The 20,575-nt window shown below is 34.5% G+C and overlaps 1 protein-coding gene across 1 annotated transcript in view; it reads left to right on the top strand.

Moving 5' to 3' along the window:
- Window positions 1-20,575, top strand: part of LOC129002162 (dnaJ homolog subfamily C member 10-like) — a 21,225-nt gene extending 650 nt beyond the window's left edge. Inside the window, exons 2-14 of the mRNA XM_054429765.1 lie at window positions 1,195-1,348; window positions 3,749-3,962; window positions 4,942-5,153; window positions 11,496-11,711; window positions 14,007-14,104; window positions 14,590-14,710; window positions 15,329-15,455; window positions 16,081-16,299; window positions 17,050-17,328; window positions 17,701-17,837; window positions 18,618-18,757; window positions 19,446-19,644; window positions 20,103-20,575. Of these exons, the coding sequence (XP_054285740.1) occupies window positions 1,195-1,348; window positions 3,749-3,962; window positions 4,942-5,153; window positions 11,496-11,711; window positions 14,007-14,104; window positions 14,590-14,710; window positions 15,329-15,455; window positions 16,081-16,299; window positions 17,050-17,328; window positions 17,701-17,837; window positions 18,618-18,757; window positions 19,446-19,644; window positions 20,103-20,318 (2,332 nt within the window). The 3' untranslated portion in view covers window positions 20,319-20,575. The remainder of the gene's footprint in view (window positions 1-1,194; window positions 1,349-3,748; window positions 3,963-4,941; window positions 5,154-11,495; window positions 11,712-14,006; window positions 14,105-14,589; window positions 14,711-15,328; window positions 15,456-16,080; window positions 16,300-17,049; window positions 17,329-17,700; window positions 17,838-18,617; window positions 18,758-19,445; window positions 19,645-20,102) is intronic.

The following is a 20,575-nucleotide window of genomic DNA, read 5'->3' as shown; positions in this document are numbered from 1 at the left end:
GACCTAGGGGTTGCGGCATTATCACTTAGATAAAATCCATTGGTGACTTGGCGGGGATCGAACCCAGGACCTCAGGGACTGAAGTCCACTACGCCAGCTCGCTACCCCGCCTAAAACAGATTAGATTTATATTAAGTTACATTGACACCCTAGTGGGAACAATTATCAATTAAACTTAGTGCTGAATAAGCAAGATGACAGATGGCAGCAAGCTCTGTTTTGTTACTGCCCAAGATAATTTGGTTTTTTGACCAGTGGTATTATATTTAAATTCCATTAATCAACTGTGTCACGAGCTATCTACGCTCTTCTGACTTCTCAGGATTTAACTTATCCGGCAAACTTCTTGTTACTAGGTTAGGGTTATTATCCGTATCTCTCATTCCTTTAACTATTCGGTTGTACCAAATACCAACTATGCTGTTAAAGCGATTGTACTTAAGTAAGTTAGGCCTAACTAAATTAATTTAAGATTCCTAAAGTTCAGTTTACCCCGGAGTTAGGAACACATGATTACAACAAATTACAACGAAGAAACACTAGCCTACTTTTAAAGGTAGAATTTTGATGTTAGAATCAGTTTTTTAGTGTTTACAACAGAAATTTTGTTACCCACCAGAAGTCGGTAAAGATCAAAGGGTGTTCCAAACATTATTATAAACATTATAAGTACTTAAACAAATGCTGATCGAACACAATGTTTCTGTATGGTACTTCTATACTGTTTACAATACTGGTACTTCCCTGCCACCCCCGCGCCTACCAACCACCACGTGACTACGTGCCACGCCCTCAGTGTCAGTCCTTTTGCTCCCATGCTGTCATTAGCTTTGACTCAGTGCACTGTCTGCTACTGTAATTCAAAATTAACTTAGCACTAGACATTCTCAAAAAGTTTTGAAACTCCTGTCCGTCCGCAGTTCTCCCAATAGGAGGTCGATAATCATCTAAGTTAACTGGTCATTGGCACTGTATTTTGATCTAGCTTGCAGTGACGGAGACCAATCATTGTCTACTTAAGCCTAACCCCACCTAAATTTTCAAAAGCCTAAAGTCTTTGAAAGCATGTTTGGTCACTTTTGATAAAGAAATAGGCCAAGTCTATAGTGATCCTGAGTCCTGATTGATTTTGAAAAAAAAAACACTTAATTATTTTAATAGTAGCCCATGGATAAAGTTCTATTCCGTTTCCAGGTTGGTCACTCAGTTGTTGGTATTGCTCTGCATTTCACTGTCGTCGGGTACAGATTATTATGAACTTCTCGGAATCACAAAAGATGCTGACAACAAAGAGATTAGGAAAGCTTTTAAAAAGCTGGCAGTCACACTGCATCCAGATAAAAACTTGGTAAGTAGCTCTTAATGTAGGCTAGGCCTATCTAGTTATTGGTGTATAATGGTATATGGTAGGCATATATGGAAGATTGATAGATATATGGTAGTGTGTAATTATGGTTGTAATGAATGTTAAGTGTTTGTTTTAACGTAAACTAAATTAAAATTTTTTAACAGAATAGGAGGTATAAAGTGATAGGCCTATCCATCAATGGACGAGACAGCTGGGTCATACTGTACTAAAAAAATGTAAGATACAGTACTCCAAGTAATACATTTCACTAATAAATAAGAAGATCGATAAGATTAATTAATATTTGATATCATATAAATTTGTGTTGCCCTAAGATGCTAGGCTCTAATCCGGAATTGTTTTTCATATTAATTAAGTCTAGACCTAGGGGTTCGGCGTTATCACTTAGATAAAATCCATTGGTGATTTAGCAGGATTTGAACGCAGTACCTCAGGAATCGAAGTACCGCTAGACTACTAGGACAGCTCACTCCTCAATATAAAATAGTTACTTACTATAAAATTTATTTACTTATTTGCATTCCAACGGTGTAACACCAATATACAATTGAAAGCAAACTTAGATGGCTAACAAGAAAAATTGAAAATACCACACAATGCTAATACAAGACGATGACTAATATGGACTGTGCAGGAATATTGAAATGAAAACATGCAGTAACAACTTTGCTGCAGTGACAGTACATGCATAACACGATGACAAGATATGTAGACAGTTTCATAAAATGATTTGAAAGAAGATGGGTGCAAGCTAATAATAAATGCAAAAATGACAATGTTAACAAAACAATAATTATGACAGGACTGTATATTCTAGTGCGACAGCAATGTATGTAATAAGGCAACAGACTGAGTGTTCTTAAAAATAAGAAGAGAACAATAAAAAGTTATCTTTGGTGGAAATCTTAGTAGTAATTTGTGGACTAACAAGTTCAATGGTCTTGTCGCTGCCCTTTTTCACATAGCCTACTATTTTGACTTATTACTATAAACCTGCTGCATGTATTATAATTAAAATTAATTATAAGCCTATACCGTGACTTAAAATATGTAAAATTATAACATCTCATTTCTATAACTTTTTCTTAATCTTTTTTACTAGGCCTAGAACTTTCTAAGTAACAAGTCCTGCTACAGGCTTGGTAAATATTCATCAGTTTGTACTGTTATGGAAATAAACCTTTGGAATCTCTGGAGAGATGTTGAACTGTTTCTAGTTTGTTGTTGCATGACGTTCACTTAGGCATGTATTATGTCTGAAGTACGTGCTCTATCTTCTGTAGCTGCTGAGCTTTAAAGCACTCGAAGAAGTATTAGAGATTATCTTAATACCTACCGGTACTATCTTTCATAGTGATTATAAATGAATATTCTGATGTTTTAAATTACATCTTTTACTAACTCAGTTTTTATTTATTAATTTAAATGGAAACTTTTATTTACAGCCTTATATGGATTAGAAAAAACCCTTTTGTTTTATTTAGCCTGGGCCTTAGCTAATAACCAAAGAGAATTTAAAATGATTTAGATTTTGTAACTAAATTAGGTAACTTGTTAGTTTAGTTGATTATTTATTCATGTATTTGATATGCATGTTATCAACTCAATTTGTATATGGTTATCTCTTATTTATTGTTGTTATAGTTGCATATTCTAAGTTGTTATTATTTGAATTTAATGTTATTTGGCCAATCTACTGAGGTAGGTAGGCCTAGCCTATATGTAAAAAGAATCTTCTGTTAGTATGTGAATAAATTAGTAGGAAAAGTTAGATAAACTAGAAGGAACAATTTCACAGTGTGACTCAGCTGTCATTTATTTATTTATTTTGACAGCAATCGCCATTTTACAAAATAATACATGAGATAAGATATACAAGCAAAAAGATACAAAAGAAAACATGATATGGATGCGTAAGAAATTATGGTGGTGGTGGTGGTGAACAATGTGGGTGAAATTACAACAGTTACAACATTGTGAAAAATTAACAACAATTAATAACAACTACCTGTGTAAATAATTAACAATAATAACAATCAGTAAAGTATCAAAAAGACAACGTTGTGAATTTAAATTGAGTTTTGTGTTGCCGTTGTGTACAACTGTAGTGGGGCGAGAACACAAAAAATTCATTGTAGTTCAACCTTACCGAGAAATAAACTGCAGAAGCATAGATTTTAAAGCAACATCATTGAATAAATTGGATCTTTCCAAAAATAGAGGTTATACCCTCAACTTTTGCAATTGGGGTATGAAACTATCTGAACCAAAATAACGTGGAAAACTGGTTCAATGTTCTCATGCAGATCAGCCGTACATAATAAACAATTATTTAAAGGAAAGTTTACCTTAAATATTCAGTAACGGTATTTGTCACAGGATGACCCAGACGCCAACGAGAAGTTCGCCAAGGTAACAAGAGCATATGAAGTACTGAAAGACCCTAGTCAGCGGAAGCAATACGACCTTCACGGGGAAGAAACCCCCTCTTCATGGAGTCAGAGTCAGTACCACAGTTACTCTTACTACAGAGATCACTTTGGCATCTACGACGACGACCCGCAGATAGTTACGCTGAACATGGCCGATTTTGGTGAGTATTTTTGTAGGCCTAGTCTGTTTGTTTCGGGTGATAGTAAATGTAATATCAAGTCACAGGTAGGGCTATTAGTTTAATTTTTTTTTTATTTAGTGTGAATAACAATTGGTTGTCAGAGCCTTGTAACAATTGTTGATAAATTATAACAATTGTTGGCAACAAGTTCATTTTAAAAATCTCCTATTTTACGATTATGTTATTAACGTTTTACTATTATCTTTGATATCTCAAACCTCAAACCTGGGGTGCTAGCTGGTCTAGTGGTAGAGCTCAGTACTTCGGAGCCCGAGATCCCGGTTTAAAATCTGCCAATTTTAAATAACCAATTGAGTTTATGTATGTGATACTGATAATGACATGATCCTCTAGGACTAGCTTAAAGTAATGTGTAAATCGGTTCTGGGTTAGAACCTAGCGTCCTGATGTCTCAAACCTCAATAAGAAGAATTCTTTTATGACCGATCTGTCACCAGTAATTCAGTCTACAGTATTTCAAATCGTAATTGAGATGTTACTGTAAATATTGTTGTTGTAATTTAGTGAATGTTTAATTTAGTAACAAGATTTAAATATAATTAAACACTTAAGTATCTATTAAACACAAAAACAAAGCACTGATTTGAAATACTGTAGTAGGTTATGTTCGAAAGATAAGTACAGTAATTGCAGCCCTGGTGCAAAAGAGTATATTTTTGACCAATCAATTAACTTTTGTGGACGGTATGTTTATTTATTTTACTATAACTAACTTGTTGAAAAAGCTAAAAACTTAAAACACAATTCTGTGCAGCTAACTAACATGTTTCTAAAACAGTAATTCCAGTGTTCCACTTAAACTTTAACACGTTCACTGATTATAAAATCGAATCGTATTGCTGTTACTCAACCTCGATTTTGAAAAAAAAAGAAAAATATTCATATGCAGTCAACAAACCTGTACAAAAGAAAAATTAAAAAAATAATTTTCAATCAGACTCCCTGGTGACCAAGTCCGGAGTCCAGTGGTTTGTCAACTACTACTCTCCACTGTGCTCTCACTGTCATGACCTCGCTCCCGAGTGGCGTAAACTTGCCTTGGATCTCGAGGGTGTCGTCATGTTCGGGGCCGTCAACTGTGAGGAAGACTGGGCCTTATGTCGGCAACAGAACATACGCTCTTATCCTTCACTCATCATGTATCCTTCGGTGAGTAGATAGTTCTTTGAATTGTATCATTGTCCAAGGACATGGATACCATGGATAACATGGAATAGTTTTTTGGTTGGTGTAGGCCTAATATACGAATATCAATTGTTTCAATTTTGGTTTAGTTACTATTTGCACATCGTGCCAAGTAACGATAAAACATCGTACAATTTTCAATAAAGGCATTTAGTTTCAAAATATCACCTGATAGGCTACCCTCTCTAGTTCACCTACATTATATGTCAGTCTCCTTCCCACAGTCAACCTCCACAGTCTAACCCAAAAAACCTGTGTGTGTCTGAGTTATATCATTGACTATAACAGAAATTATTTCTGTGTATAGTCAATGGTTATACCGGGTGTCCAAAACCACCTGTACACCCCTTTAAAAACGAGGGAAATCTATTCTTACAAACAACAACTAATACAGAACTAGATAAATTGGGCACGGTCTACCAAATGGTGATATTTTCAAATCCAAAATCACACCGGAAGTGGCTTTTTCAGACCGGTAGTTGACTTTTTTAAACGTAAACTACCAATTTTGATTACAGAATCGGATTCTACGTTAAAAAATACACAACTTTTGTCTGAAACATTTTTTGAAAAAACTTGTTTTCTACCTCTAATCTCCCTTTAAAGTCAATAATTTTGGGTCATTCATCTGTCAAAGTTATTCGAAACAATAATAGAGAAAAAAAATAACAAAGATTACATAAAGACATATGATGAATAAAATCAGCTGTTTATTGTAAACACCTTAGTAATTGAATAACAGCTGGTCTACACATTGCTTGATTAAATTTTTTTTTTATCTAGTCCGGCAGCCAAATGAAGATTTTGTCCCTAACCTGGTTTTGTTCTATTAAGTTTTTTTTATTGTTGTTTTGAGTTATTTGGGGTATGTAGACCATAAAACCACCGGTTACTTTTTTGGTACCCTTGGGCAATAGCCGCCATCTTGGAAAATGGCGGAAAACGTAATTTACAGTGTAAGCTTTTACTTAAAACTATGTTATGAAAATACCATGCTACCTACAGCAGTGCAAACACTTTTAAAATACTCACAGTGAAATTCTATGCAGGAAAATATCATATTTTAACTATATATTGTGTGTTTTAAAGCCAGTATTTCTTTTCAAAGTTAATCATTTAGATAAAAAATATGTTCTATCCCTACTTTTTTCATCTTTGTGCTAAAATCTCTGAAAAAAAGCCATGATACATGTAACAAAAGTTGTAGATCTTAAAATTGTGCATCCAATGCTTCTATAGGGATCTTTGTTGGATCAATGATAACGTCACAACAATGTGTAAAAAATAACTTTTATTTATTTTTTTCTATGGCAAATTAGGGGTTTCTAATAAATGAACATAATTTATATAATCCTTCCTAAGAATATTCTGTAGTTCTTTTCTACTGTTTTTGGTATCAAAATGCTCAATAAACCAACGGCTTTCATTTACGCTAATTAAAATTCAAATCATAGGATGTAGCTAGTTATGGGCCCCCCAAAAAGAGTAATTTTAATTATAAAAAAGTCTCATCGAAGCCCTATATCTTTAGTGATTGTTATGTTATGTTTTATGTATTTATATGAACACAGTCGGTAACGTACTAGCTTTCATGGAAAATATTAATTATTGGGTTTCAAAAAATTTTAGGTATAGACCATCAATCAATAAATCAATAATTTTTCTTGTAATTTGTTGATTTGTAAATTGGGAATAGTCCGGCAACCAAACAGGGAATTTTCCTTGAACCCTGTTTTGTTATATTATGTTTTTTTACCGATGATATTTTATTTTGGTAGTATATAGATGCAGAAAATAGCGGGTACTTACAAAGTACCTTCAGACAACTTCTAGAATTTGAGATAATAATTGTCCATATTAATAAATAAATCGATTAATTTAAAACATGGTAATTAGGCTATGAGCTATGCGTTTTTAGTTCGAATATCACGAAATTTAGTATGAAACCTCGTTATAATGTTACTCATAAATTTACCAGAAATTAGCCACATCAAAGCTGTTTCAAACTGGCGGCGGAAAACGTGGTTTTTATCTTTAAGAATTGAATTTTTTGCCCAATAAAAAAAATGTGTTATACGACCTTGTTTTAGTGTTGCCTATAGCGAACATAATATAAGTTTTGCCAATTTAAACCTGAGCTTCTATAAGTTACTAGCAAGACACATTCTTAACATAATTATTATGGCATGTAATAATAATACTCGATTATGAAGTTAACTGAATTCCCGTAGCACTTGTGGCTATGCTTGTTAGTATTTGCGTTACATTGAAAAAAGACAACAAGTTATCAAAATTAATAAAATCGATTTCAACATAGTTGAGTTTTATTATTTTGTATTGTAACATAAATATTTTATTCATGTAAAATTGTAACTTACATAATAGGCCTACATGTAGGAATAACTTGTAAACAACGTTTCAGTAACCTTAGTGACTATTAGCGATTTCTCTATAGGGAAGTAGCTATTACCGTAGGCCTCATGGTAAGACCTAAGCCCGGGACCGATTTACATCATTTTGATGTCCCCAGAGGCCAAAAACACTCTTTCGCTCATATATATATATATATGTATGTAGAAAATTTAAAAATAGTTCATTTAAAATCCCATGTTATTCTTATAGAGAATATTGTAAAATGTTTTAGTTGGCTTGTTTTTGGATACATTTTTAATCAATCTTGGCAGATTTTTTATTCTATACTAAGCTATAAAAATAATAATAAAAAATAATAAAAATAAAGAAATATTTTAATAAAAAATACACTTTATTAGTTTCCCTTTAGCAGCAAACCTAGGTACTCGTTAAACATAAATGTGAATTTAATAGATTAATTGAAAATCAATCCAGGCAAATGGAAATTTGCTCATTCGTCAGGTTTGCTGCAGCTCGGGTATTAACTCATTATTCTACACTGTCATAGTCTTCACTGACGTCTTGAGTTTGTATTTTTCAATTTAAACAGGTATTATATCCACAATGACAAAATACTGTGCAAGGTAAGCCTGAATTAACGCAACTACATATTTTTCAATTCTGTTCACTGGTGCATATCAAACGCAAAAAAAAAAACTTGATAGGAATAAACCAGGTTAGGTTCATATCTGAGTTTACCCATAGCTTACCGAGGTTTTCTTCACCGAAATGAATAACACAGCTCATTTAGATCTTGAGATATAGATCTATAATAAAAGACAGTCCTTAAAAATTGAAAACCTCATGTTAGTTAGAGGTCTACAACTCACCTTAAGCTCTACATATTTAAATGAAAATTGTCTCAAATGAAAGTTCTAAGTTGACCTAGTGTTTTTAGATCAGAACGAATAACATAGTACACATAGCAGCTGAGAAATATGTCTTTAAATACAGAAGAAAGTTAAGAAACAACAACTTTTATTCTACGTTTAAGCTTATAACTCGCCCCAAACACGTCAGATTGCAATAAATAATAGCTGAAAAGAGAACCGCATTAACTCACTGAGTATTCCCATACCACAACATACAATATCACGTAAAAATAACATGAGACACAATCATTAACTAAAGATAAATTGTAAAAAGAAAATCAAATTTTTATTGTTTGGGGTCCACAACTCATGTTCAACTCAGCCAATTTGAATAGTCAATGGCTTGGATTAAAGCCAGTAACTCACTGAGTATTCATAGTATATAAAATTTCATATAACGTAATTATAACCTGAGATAATATCTTTAATTAAAGACAAATCTTGGAAAAACTAAAATGTTATTTGGTTAAAGTTCTATAAATCCCATCAAACCCGATTGATTTGAATGACCAATGTCTCAAATGAAAGCCAGTAGTTTGCTGAGTATTTTATTATAAAAAAAACATAACATCGATAATCAGTACTCGAGGTAACAATCTTTTTTTCAAAGAAAATTATACAACCATTAAAATCTTTGTTGGTCGAAGTCTTGTAATTCACCTCCGACTCGTTCGTTTTCAGTGATCTACATGTCAAATGGATGCCAATTGTTTACTGAGTGTTTTTATTGCAATACATACAACATCTAATAATAATAACTCAATGGGTTGGTCAAAATTCAAACTTTTCTTTTTGAAAAAAAATATTGTTTCTTTGGAGTGAAGATGAATAGATAGGCCTTAAAGTCCTTAAATATAAACAGTTAATAGTTCAAATTAAATTTGGTAATTTTACAAACATTTTAATACCAAAAACAGCCTGAGAGAAGTGGCGGATGGTCTCAGGAAAGATGTTACAATTTTATTGAACATATAAAATATCCTTATTTTACATTGAAAATCAATAAAAAAATTATTTTCTAACGCTTTGTTCTGGCGTTACCCTTGATCCAACAAATATCCAATAGATGTATTCGATGCCAAATTTAAAGCTCTACAAACTTTATAACGTATATTATAGTCATATTTTTAGTAATTAAGGCTCAAAATTGAAATAAAAATAAATATGACATTATTTTTTTATAAATTATAAACTTTGAAAAGTAGTACTGACCTTAAAACAAATTATATATATTTATTATATGGTATTTCTGAGTAGGGAATTTAAGCATAAACATTTTAAAATAACATGCATTGTTCCATCTTAAATAGTTTTTTAATTACATTGGATTAAGTAAAAGCTTACACTGAAATTTACGTTTCCCGCCATTTTCCAAGATGGCGGCTGTTGCCCAAGGGTACCAAAAAAGTACCCGGTGGTTTTAGGGTCTACTTACCCTAGATATCACATATCAACAATAAAAAAAACTTAATAGGACAAAACCAGGTTCGGGTCAATTCTGCCGGACTAATCATTTGTTTTTACATTTGACCACTTTAATGTAAAAACAAATGATTTATTTTTAAAATAAAATGAAATTAAGCAATGTGTAGACCAGCTGTTACTCAATTACTATAGTGTTTATAATGAACAGCTGATTCTATTTATCACATGTCTTTATGTAATCTTAGTTATTTCTTTTTCTCTTTTATTGTTTCAAGTAACTTTGGCAGATGAATGACCCAAAATTATTGACTATAATAGGGGATTAGAGGTAGAAAACGTAGAATAGAAATGTTTTTTTTTTTCAAAAAATGTTTAAGACAAGAGTTATGTATTTTTCAACGTAGAATCCGATTATGTAATCAAAATTGGTAGTTTACATTTAAAAAAGTCTACTTCCGGTCTGAAAAAGCCACTTCCGGTGTGATTTTGGATTTGAAATTAACACCATTTGGTAGACCGTGCCCAATCTAGCTAGTTCTGTATTATTTTTTGTTTGTAAGAAAAGGTTTCCATCGTTTTTAAAGGGGTGTACGGGTGGTTTTGGACACCCGGTATAAATGTTGTAATGGAAGGGGTCGAATATTGTAAAGAGGAAGTGTTTGGCAATGTTGTGTGAGTAGGCTGGTAGTGTTGTTAAACAATAACTTGTTGTGCTGACCTACTGAAGGCTGTTGCTTTAAGTAGGCCAGTGCACTTGATCAAGGGGTCAGTTTTGGTGGGTAGTGTTTGTGTGGTGTACCAGAGGACGGGGTCCTGCTGGGGGAGCTGGAGCCCAAGGCCCTTGGCCTTGGGTCCAGGTAAGACAATGTAAAGGGTTTTCAAAATTGGGGTTTAGAGTCTTTTCAAAATTGGGGTTTCAGTTTCTAACTAAATGATTACAGTTCCAGTCTACTCTACCTTTTTTGATTGTTAGTTTAGCTTTGTGTTCTTTGTGTTGTTTTGAGTAATTAATAAAGTTAGGTTTTGTAAGCGAGTGCTGAGTTTCATTCCTGAGCTACGTCACCCAAAGTAACAGTACGTATTCCAAGAGGCAATAACTTGCTGTTAATTGGTGTTAGTGTTAATTGGTTTTATAATGATAAGGTTTGGTTTAGTGTTAGGTGTTAATTGGTGTGTTAGTTGGTTGCAACTATTTTATTATTCCGTCCACTTACCCAAGTCTGACTAATGTTACCTAATGTTTACCTTATAAAACACGACAAACTAAACAAGGATGGTCACATTTGTACTGTGCAATGCAACTGTTTGATTGTGCCGTGTAATGTAAATTTCTAACAATGAATGTGAATGTCTGACGACAAAGTAAACATAATACCGTCATTACACAATAGTGATGTTCTAGGCAATTCCATAAAGGTAGGTATAATTGGCATGATCAAAATGAGCAGGTCCTGTTGTTTTTAGGTAGGATTCTATTGCCAAGATTGCTATTTGAAATACTTAGCATATGGATGCTTTGTACTGCACTGTGAATGTGAAATGGAACAAGGGATATAATTTAAAGACGGCTCTGACCTTGGCACTGTTTCTGTTGTAGAACGAGCGCTACGCAGGCTCCCGCTACAAGGAACCACTGACAAGGTTTGTTCTGGACCGGGCCAAGACAGAGGTACATGAGATCAAGTCGGCAGACAACTGGGCAACTTTGACAGGAGAGCCAGGGCGTCACAGCTGGGTGTTACTGTTGTGTAATGGACAGTCATTGCCTGACTGTCTAGCAGATGACGAGCGGACCAGGCTGGCAGCGGCTCTGGTAGGTGATGATCGATTGAGTTTTTCATTGTGGTATTTAATTATAGTAGTTCACGCAACGATTGCGTTAAGTTAGTCTTTACGACACGAGTAGAAAATTTAAGGCACGAGCCTTACGAGTGTTGTAAAGACTATTAACGCGAGTTGCGTACACTAATTTACCTACGACCGTTTTTTAACTAAGTACAGACAATCTGGTTTTTGATTACTAACAATCTTTACTCATAACTTCTTAGAGAGGTTATGTTTTCGTTGATTGTCATGCCACTGAAAGTGATGTAACGACTTATTGTATAATTAGCTGTTTTTATGTAATTACGTGTTTGTAAAATTTCATTAAATAATACGTTACTATTTTTCAGGCAATAGCTTCTGCTAGCAGCATTCTTACCATAAATACTGTATCAGGTACAATTAGAGAAATATTGCATATTTCTTTTGGACAACTGAAAAATATAGTGATACAGTTAGTTTACAGTTAGATCTCAGCATCGAATATGTGGTCCACAACGAGTTGGGTGAAGCAATGGTTAAGAGGTTTTCAAAATAAATCAGAAGCACATTTTCATTTATCAATCTAACCTTATTTTGTTTCGTCCATTTGCTGCCTTGCTGGTATGTAATTTCATACCTTTGTTTTGATTTTGGTGGCATAAGATTAGCACAAACAGTTTGTGGTCTCATTTCTATCTCATTAACTTCACTTTCACTAAAACTGAAATTTTTAAATCAGTTTAATCTACTTTCCTTTAACCACCAACCTAGGTTAAAATTACGCGAGTATCAACAGGAACAAGACGGATCAACAATTAAAATTGTCAACTGATCAGCTGAACAGCTGATTAGTTGACGTTTGAAGCATTACAATTTTACTTCTTTTCTCTCAATCCTTGAATCTCATTGGTCCGTTACCCGTGTTGTTATGAGAAAAACTATGCTGTTATGAAATAAAACTATGCTGTTATGAAATTAAACAGCTGTTAAGTGAAACTTTTCAATTCTAGGAACTGAACTGAAATGGCTACTTTAAAAAAACGGTCGTAGGTAAAGGTATACCACTATCATTATTTATTGAGTTTTGGTGAAATTTACATTGTTAGCCTCTGTAACCATTGCACAAATTGTATTTTTAAGAATCCATTAAGATTTAGAAAATGTGTATAAATAAGGCTGATCAAGACTTAAATTTAGTAAGATGTTATGGTTTTAAAAAAACTGACATTAGTAAATATATTTGCTTCATACGTGGGACATTCTTTTTTTTACTTGTTACGTTTTGTGTTGATGTTATACAACATTGATATCAACCTACTGACACCTGATATAAAATTCTTTTTTTAGTTTTCTATTAACGTTTTAAAATTGAAAAAATTACATGTATGCAAAATTTTTAGTTCAAAACACTTTTTGTCTAAGAAATATTTAGCAATGAGTACATTATACTGTAGAGTCCCATTATTGTGTACTAACTGGGACCGAATCTTGTTCGAACAAGCAGGAATTTTGAATAAGCGGATCTCTGGACTTGTTAATCACGATCGTCTAGTCAATGATGTTCACGGTTTTGTCACAATTACTGGAGACGATGGTGGCGTCTCTGCGACTGCAAAAGATGTTCAAACTTTTATCTTGACTGTAAATTATGATTTAAATTTTGTCGGGCTGAGCTTTTTTTTCTCAATCATAGAAAGCCTCTGCAAATATATGTGCGAGCAAACATTTCGTCATAACACAATGATAATGTCTCTGGCGTCTCTGCAACCGCGGAAGATATTCACGATTTCACGGTGAATGCAGAAAATATGCTCTATTTCGTGTAGCTTTGTACTAACGTCTTGGGTTTTTAGAATAACGGGATTCGGAATATCTGGACTCTACTTTAGTGTAAGAAAGGGCCCCAACTTTGCCTGGTACAATAAATAATTTTTAATTTAATTTCATTTACTTTATTTTGAAAATACTTCCTGATAGATTTGTCATTCTTGTGGGTGGATCAGCTGTAGACAATTATGAGGTATGTTTTTGTCCAGTAAAGGATGAGTGTGTTTGATGTTAATTTTTTGTTTTTTTATCAACCGTACAACTTGTATAACTTTATGAAATGATAGTTTGTAAAATACTGGTTATAATATCCTCTCATAACCGAAGGGTAAGTCGACATCAGTGGCCATCAGTGTAACCAGGAAGAAACTATCAAAAAAACAAGACTTAAGATTTTACAACTGGATAAGAAGTAATTGTATTATCCAAAGTCAAAGTTACATTTTGTCATTACAATGATGCTTATCTGTTGTAGAATGGGGTGGTGGGTGTTGCAACAGTAGAATGTCTACTAGTGCCAATCTGCCCTCAGCTGGTTCAGGGAGAGTACACCAGTACTGTCTTCTGGAGAAAGTAAGTTATCTCTCATAGTGATGTAAAATGGACGAGAACGATTTCCTGTTGAACGATTTCTTGATTTCACATTTCCCAGATATCATCTGTTCTATTTTTGTGTGTTTCCTCATTAAATAGTTAATACAAATTATCTTACTTAGATCAATGTTGTTAAAGCCATTTTAAAGTCCTTTAGTTTCAATGCATGTAAAACTTGACTTTCTATAAAGTTGTAATTTTTTGTAAAGTGGACCCTGAAATACCCTCATCAGATTGAGATTAGAGCTATTGGGGATTTGCACGATTTTAACCCAGACCTGTAAGCCAATCTTGCACTCTATTCACTAGATCAGCCTTGTCCTTAAAGTTTTAAGTTTTAATAAAAAATATACATTTTAATGCCATTTAGACCTACCAAATATTGATTTAATAATCATTTAAGAGTTGATGTTATTTATACTGAGTAAAGTGTCAGCTACCTATGTTTATCGTTACATTTCCAGGTCGCCAGACGGAGACAGTTTTGCCACCAGAATAGTGATGAGTGACAATCCTAGAGATATGGTGAAGGAAGTTTTTACTTATCTGCCGGACCTTCAACAACTTGACCCTGAAAAGTTCCATGTATGTTCAAAACCTCTTGTTTTGAATTTTTGTTGCTAGTTTAAGTCAAAGTTAGGGACTATGAACAGGGCAATCCTTTCAAGTTCTATTTCCAACAGTTTATTAATTTTTTGTATATTATTTTAAAATTGAATTTTTGTCAGGTTGAGTGTGGCTACTTTTTAGATTAGTTCTGTTAAATTTGCAAAAGATTTTAAGGATTTTTGTGAGGATTGCAGGCTTACCGGATGGCAAAGTGTCCACTCTGGCACACAAATCACAATCTATGCACTATACACAAAAAATTAAGATACTTCCCTGTAACTGGCAAAAGCCAACAATAATTCCACAAAATCCTTAAAATCTTATCCCTTGTGAAAAGTTATACCCTTAACCTTTGTGAAAAGTCTGTTAAAAGTTAAAATTCATTTTGGAAATTGTTTTTGTAATACTACTTACTTACAAAAGCAATACTATTAGCTAGTGCTACTAGTAACTTAGCAAAGAATTTTCCTGTGTAGGCTATTTTTATGTACGGTACTGTATTTATCCATACTGTGTTAAAAGACTGCCCAAAATAGAATGTAAGTAGACCTTATTCAGTATAATAATAAATGTTGATTCTTTGTTGTGTTTTAGGATATCATCACTCAGTTAGAGCTTGGGTCCCGGACCTCATGGTTGGTTGATTTCTCTGTTGGAGCGGACAATGAACTTGACTTAGAAATCAGAAAACTTCCATCAATGTTAAGCGACATGCGCGTTGGTCAGTAGTAAATCATGTTTAGATACTTTAGCATTTTAAAATAGCAAACAATGCTTGTTTGGTATGTAAATAAATATGTTTGTTTCTTAATGTGTGTTTGGAGGCATTTAAGATTCAGTGGTTCAACACAATTCATCCTGCAACAAAGATTGTTTGAAACAAGTGATTTTTATGAACATGGGAACTACCTAACACTTATTTTAAGGGTTCAATTGATCTTGGTGATTTAAATTTTATGATTAGTATCCAAAGAAATTTTTGGCAAAGTTTTTTATACAACAGTTTAGTTTAATCATGCAAGCAAATCTTACTCATCTATAATGTAATTTTTCCAAGCAATGAATAATTCTATGATTTTCTTCATTAATGTCAGCAATTCAGCTATAAAAGAAGCTCAAAGCTCAAACCAAAAGTTTTCAGTTAAATTAAATACAACTGAGTAGCAAAAACCCTTTAAGATGAATATGCTGAGGTATTAATTTTTGGTTTTAATTTTAATTTATAACCAAAGGTAAAAAAGGAGACTTCCTTACAGTGGTTATAAACATTGTAGACAAAAAAAGCTAAAAATAATTTTCTCTTATATCTTGTGAGTTCAGAGGAATTATACTTTGTTTTGTCACAGGACGTGTAAATTGTGCTCGACACCGTCAGCTGTGTGAGGACTATTCCATCTCCCGCTACCCATCCTTTGCCGTGTTCAAGCCTGGAGGAGGTTACGAGTTCTTTCACGGAACACCGTCCGCCATCAGTGTGTCACAGTTTGCCAGGGAGAGTGCCAGTGCTACCAACCTACGCACACTCTCACAGCAACTCTTCCCTCAGCTGGTCACGCAGGCTCAAGGTTGGCAACACTGGTTGTTCTTTGTGATGGATAGTTATTAGTTCACGATCCTATAACCTCAGATATTAACAAATGCAAGATGTAATAAAGATCAATATTGCTTATTTTTGCAAGAATCTAGAAAGAATATTTAACTAAATATGATAATTATACCTTATGAGTTATGAGTGTAATGTGGTTACTGGTTACTAAGATTTTTGTTTGAAATTTAAATGTAACACCACATTATTAAATAATGCTTTACACACAGACCTGGAATCCTTGTAGACAGATAAAGTCATGTTAAAGATTATGGTATTTTAAATTGTATCAACTAGTGATAGGTTGGTTGCTGATATCATTAGTTTGGTGCAGGTTCAATTTTTTATGATCAGCTTTAGATGTTTCCCCTTAAATTACTTGCTTATTTAAAATGAATTTTTCTTCTTACTTAAGCAGTGGCAATACACATGTTTAAAATTTTGTAACTTGTGCTTTATGTGAAGGCCATTATAATTTTAGCAAGATTAGGTAGGTGTATTAAACGATAAATCCCTCATGTATTATGTTTCATTGTGTCTCTTGCCGCAGACAGGTTACATGACTTTCATCTCTTGCACGACTAACAGATTTTTGTTTGTAGTTTATTTTTAATTTTACAAAATTTGGTTCATTATTCTTTAAAAGTTGTCTTTCCAAGTTTGAGTTATTCCCGGTCTATGAAATATATACCACATGTCACATTCCTACATCAATGTATATCTGTCACAGATGGCGACAGTGCGTGGTTCATAGACTTCTACGCACCGTGGTGTCCTCCGTGTCTGCGTCTGTTGCCTGAGCTGCGTAAGGCGAGTCAACACTTCTCTCCTGTAGTGAGGTTCGGCACAGTGGACTGTACGATACATGCGGCCCTGTGTCGTCAACACAACGTACAGTCATATCCTACAACAATGCTGTTCAACCAGTCCCGACCTTCGCAGACTTTCCGAGGCGAACATTCTGCCAGCAGCATAATAGACTTCATACAGGATGTCATCAACCCTAGAGGTAACATTTCAGTTGTGTAGTATTTTTGACTGTGGACAGTGTGGATAGAAGTTGACATTTCCATGATAAAGTTTTAGCAAAACATTAAAATAGTTAAACAAAAGCACTGATGTAAATAGATTTCTGTAGATTTTCTGCCTTACTGGTTTCTGTCGACTTTTAAATCTAGCTAAATTGAAAGGACTACTTTTTGTAGAGTATAGCATGTTTTATGCAACATGAACAGTGACAAGAATCAACAGGGAAAACCAGAATTTGCTGCCAGGAAAAGTGTGTAGGCCTAAACTTTTTTCCAGGAGTTCTGTAGCCATCCTGCAATTTATAAATTGTTTGAATTGTTGTTTTCTCCTATCATGTAAGTTTATGTTGCAGTTATAAAACTGACAGAGGAGACCTTCTACACATCTGTTGGCCGCAAAACTCCAGACTCTGTATGGCTTGTGGACTTCTTCATGCCTTGGTGTGGGCCTTGTCAGCAGCTGGGACCTCAGTGGAGAAAACTGGCAAAGGTAGGCCTACTCACATAACATGTTACTGATGCCTCCAGCTGGTAAAGTTATCTGTTAAATGAGGTCAGGTTATTATAGTCTGTTCACAAAATGTAGGCGGTTTAAGGGGAAGTTCCCCTACCAATTTTTTTTTTAAATGTGTGTTGCAGCTGATTGACATATTGAAAACCTCAGCTGTTGAGCTATTGCTTTAGAGGTAAGATCAAGGAGGGGATGAATTTCTTCCCCTAAAATCGTTTAAATTTTGTGAATTGAAAATAGTAGTCATATTTTTAAACCACACCAATATTTAAATCCCTCAATTACTCTCAATGTGTTAGTTGGAAGATTAGGTAATCCAAAAGTGATATCAGGAGATAAAAGATATTATAAATATTTTTTTTTGTCCTAAGACGATAGGCACGAGCCCGGGATTGTTTTTCACATTACTTCAGGCTAGACCTAGAGGTTGGGGCATTATCACTTAGACAAAATCCATTGATGATTTGGCGGGATTTGAACCCGGGACCTCATGGCCCGAAGTCCCGCGCTCTAACCACTAGACTAGTTCGCTCCCCATTTTTTATCAGTATGAGATGGATCTAAGGGTTCAACCAAAAGAATTATTTACTTACACCACACCTAATTCCAACTATACCCAAGAATATATTTTAACCTCTCCAACTAAACATCTCCACTTCTGCTGATCTAGTACGCCTTCTTCATTGGGTCTTTAAATCTTTTAAAGTTATTTTATAACCCGAACATTTTCTTTCTAATGTTTCTTTGGTTTGTCCTCAGATGGTGTCAGACATGGCGAATGTGTTTGTCGGAGAAGTGAACTGTGAAGAAGAGACAGACTTGTGTCGACAACAAGGGGTCCACAGCTACCCCACCATCAGACTGTACCCCACGGGCAGTACAGGGTTCAACACTGTAGCGTAAGTTAACCTCCATGATATGTGTGGAGTTTTAAATGTCTGACTTCTGTAGTAGAAGCCTTGCAACAATATTAGTAAAAAAAAAAAAAAAAAAAAAAAATAGAAATAATTGCAATAATGTGTTCAGTAATACATAAAAGAATAACAAGTGAACTTTTCTTCTGGCTATAATAATACTGATGATCATGAATCTGATTGCTTTGTCACCAATTTACAGCCAGAGAGAGATTTCACAAGATTTTGTTATCTTTTACAAGAAATGGGTTCGAATAGGCTCTATAGAATTGATTTTATATCGGCATACAACAAATGCACCTGTAGGATTATCTCTTTGACGCTGCAAATAGTTCATAACAATGAAGAATTATGTTTGTCTAAGCTATAATACATAGCCTTTCTAAGATTACCTATTTTCAGTAATCACTAATCACTCATTGTGTTTGATACTAAGTGTGGTAGTGGGATGCACTCAGCACAAGAATCATTCTCTTATATAACTTACTCTCTATCCTTAGTTATTTTGTTCAGTCATTTCAACATTTGATTGTCGTTGGATTAATTTAATACCACTTGCGTCTAGTGTGACTCTAAGTGTTGTTGGAAGCCTTTCCCTCATCCCTGTCACACGCAATCCTGATTGAAATTATCCATACCAACACAATATCTCTAATCCTTCGTGTCTATGCAGGATGTACAGTGGTTATCACAGAGATGCCAAGTCCATCCGCCAGTGGTTGTTCAACTTCCTACCCTCGGCCGTGGTAGAGTTGACAGCTGAGAGTTTCGAGGAGGTTGTGGAAGGCTCGGACCCGTGGTTGGTGGACTTCTACGCTCCGTGGTGCGGCCACTGTCACTCCTTCGCTCCGGAGTTTACCACTGTCGCTAAGGTGGGGAAATCAGCTTATAGGGACACTGTTATATGTTTAGAAATATAGGAGTACAGCTTAGTAACAATGAGTTAACATTAGTAACAATTAAACATTTATCATAAAGAAAAAGTAACAAAATGCCTGATTGGAGACAAAAAATTTCTCCTATTATAACTGCCGCTTGATCTGTATACCGGCCATGTTATGTGGCCTCTCCCACCAAACTCTGCCACATATAAGCAGGTGAGTTGATTAAGACGGGAGTTAAATCTTCATACAGTGCTTACATAAAGCTGGTGGCAATAGTGGTGAACCCTAGAGTAGCGGTTAGAGTGCAGCACATGTCAAGCACAGTTTTCAACCTTTTCAGTTAAGTTATGCTTGCGTGACTAGTTATAAAAGTGGGTCTCGTTTTATGTTTCTTATAACACTTAATATTTGGGTCTTTTAGGCATAACAGTTGCACCTATTTTCAGAAACTGGAGGGCCGAGTGAAGTGCGGGAAGGTGAACTGTGACAGCCACTACCAGGTGTGTCAACGCGCTGGAGTGTCTGCGTACCCAACTGTGCAGTTCTACCAACCGCAGTCTCACAGTGCGCGAGGTGTGGAGATCACTACACAACAGGCTGACAAGATCATCAGCTTCGTCGAGGAGAGACTGAGGCCGTCACAAACACATGATGAATTGTAACTGTGATACTAGCTGTAGATGAATGTGTCAGTGTGTAGGTAATGGTCACATCACACATAGGCTAAGAGTGAATGAGGTTAGATTAGTGATCCTACAAATTTGGTCTTATACTCAATTTATTATTTTATTGAAGATGAACATACTTTTATGTGAGCTTACGCGTTGCTTATAAAGCATACCAAGTTCATGCTATAAATATTATACTAATTTGTTAGAAGATTGATACAAAAGACAGTTGACAGGCCCTCGTTAAAAAT

Source organism: Macrosteles quadrilineatus, unplaced genomic scaffold (assembly GCF_028750875.1).
Source record: "Macrosteles quadrilineatus isolate MER2022 unplaced genomic scaffold, UCM_ALF_1.0 Scaffold_9__3_contigs__length_116548681, whole genome shotgun sequence".
Classification (NCBI taxonomy): Eukaryota; Metazoa; Arthropoda; class Insecta; order Hemiptera; family Cicadellidae; genus Macrosteles; species Macrosteles quadrilineatus.
Note: the sequence above shows the minus strand (reverse complement) of the source record. Positions and strands in the feature narration are given on the sequence as shown.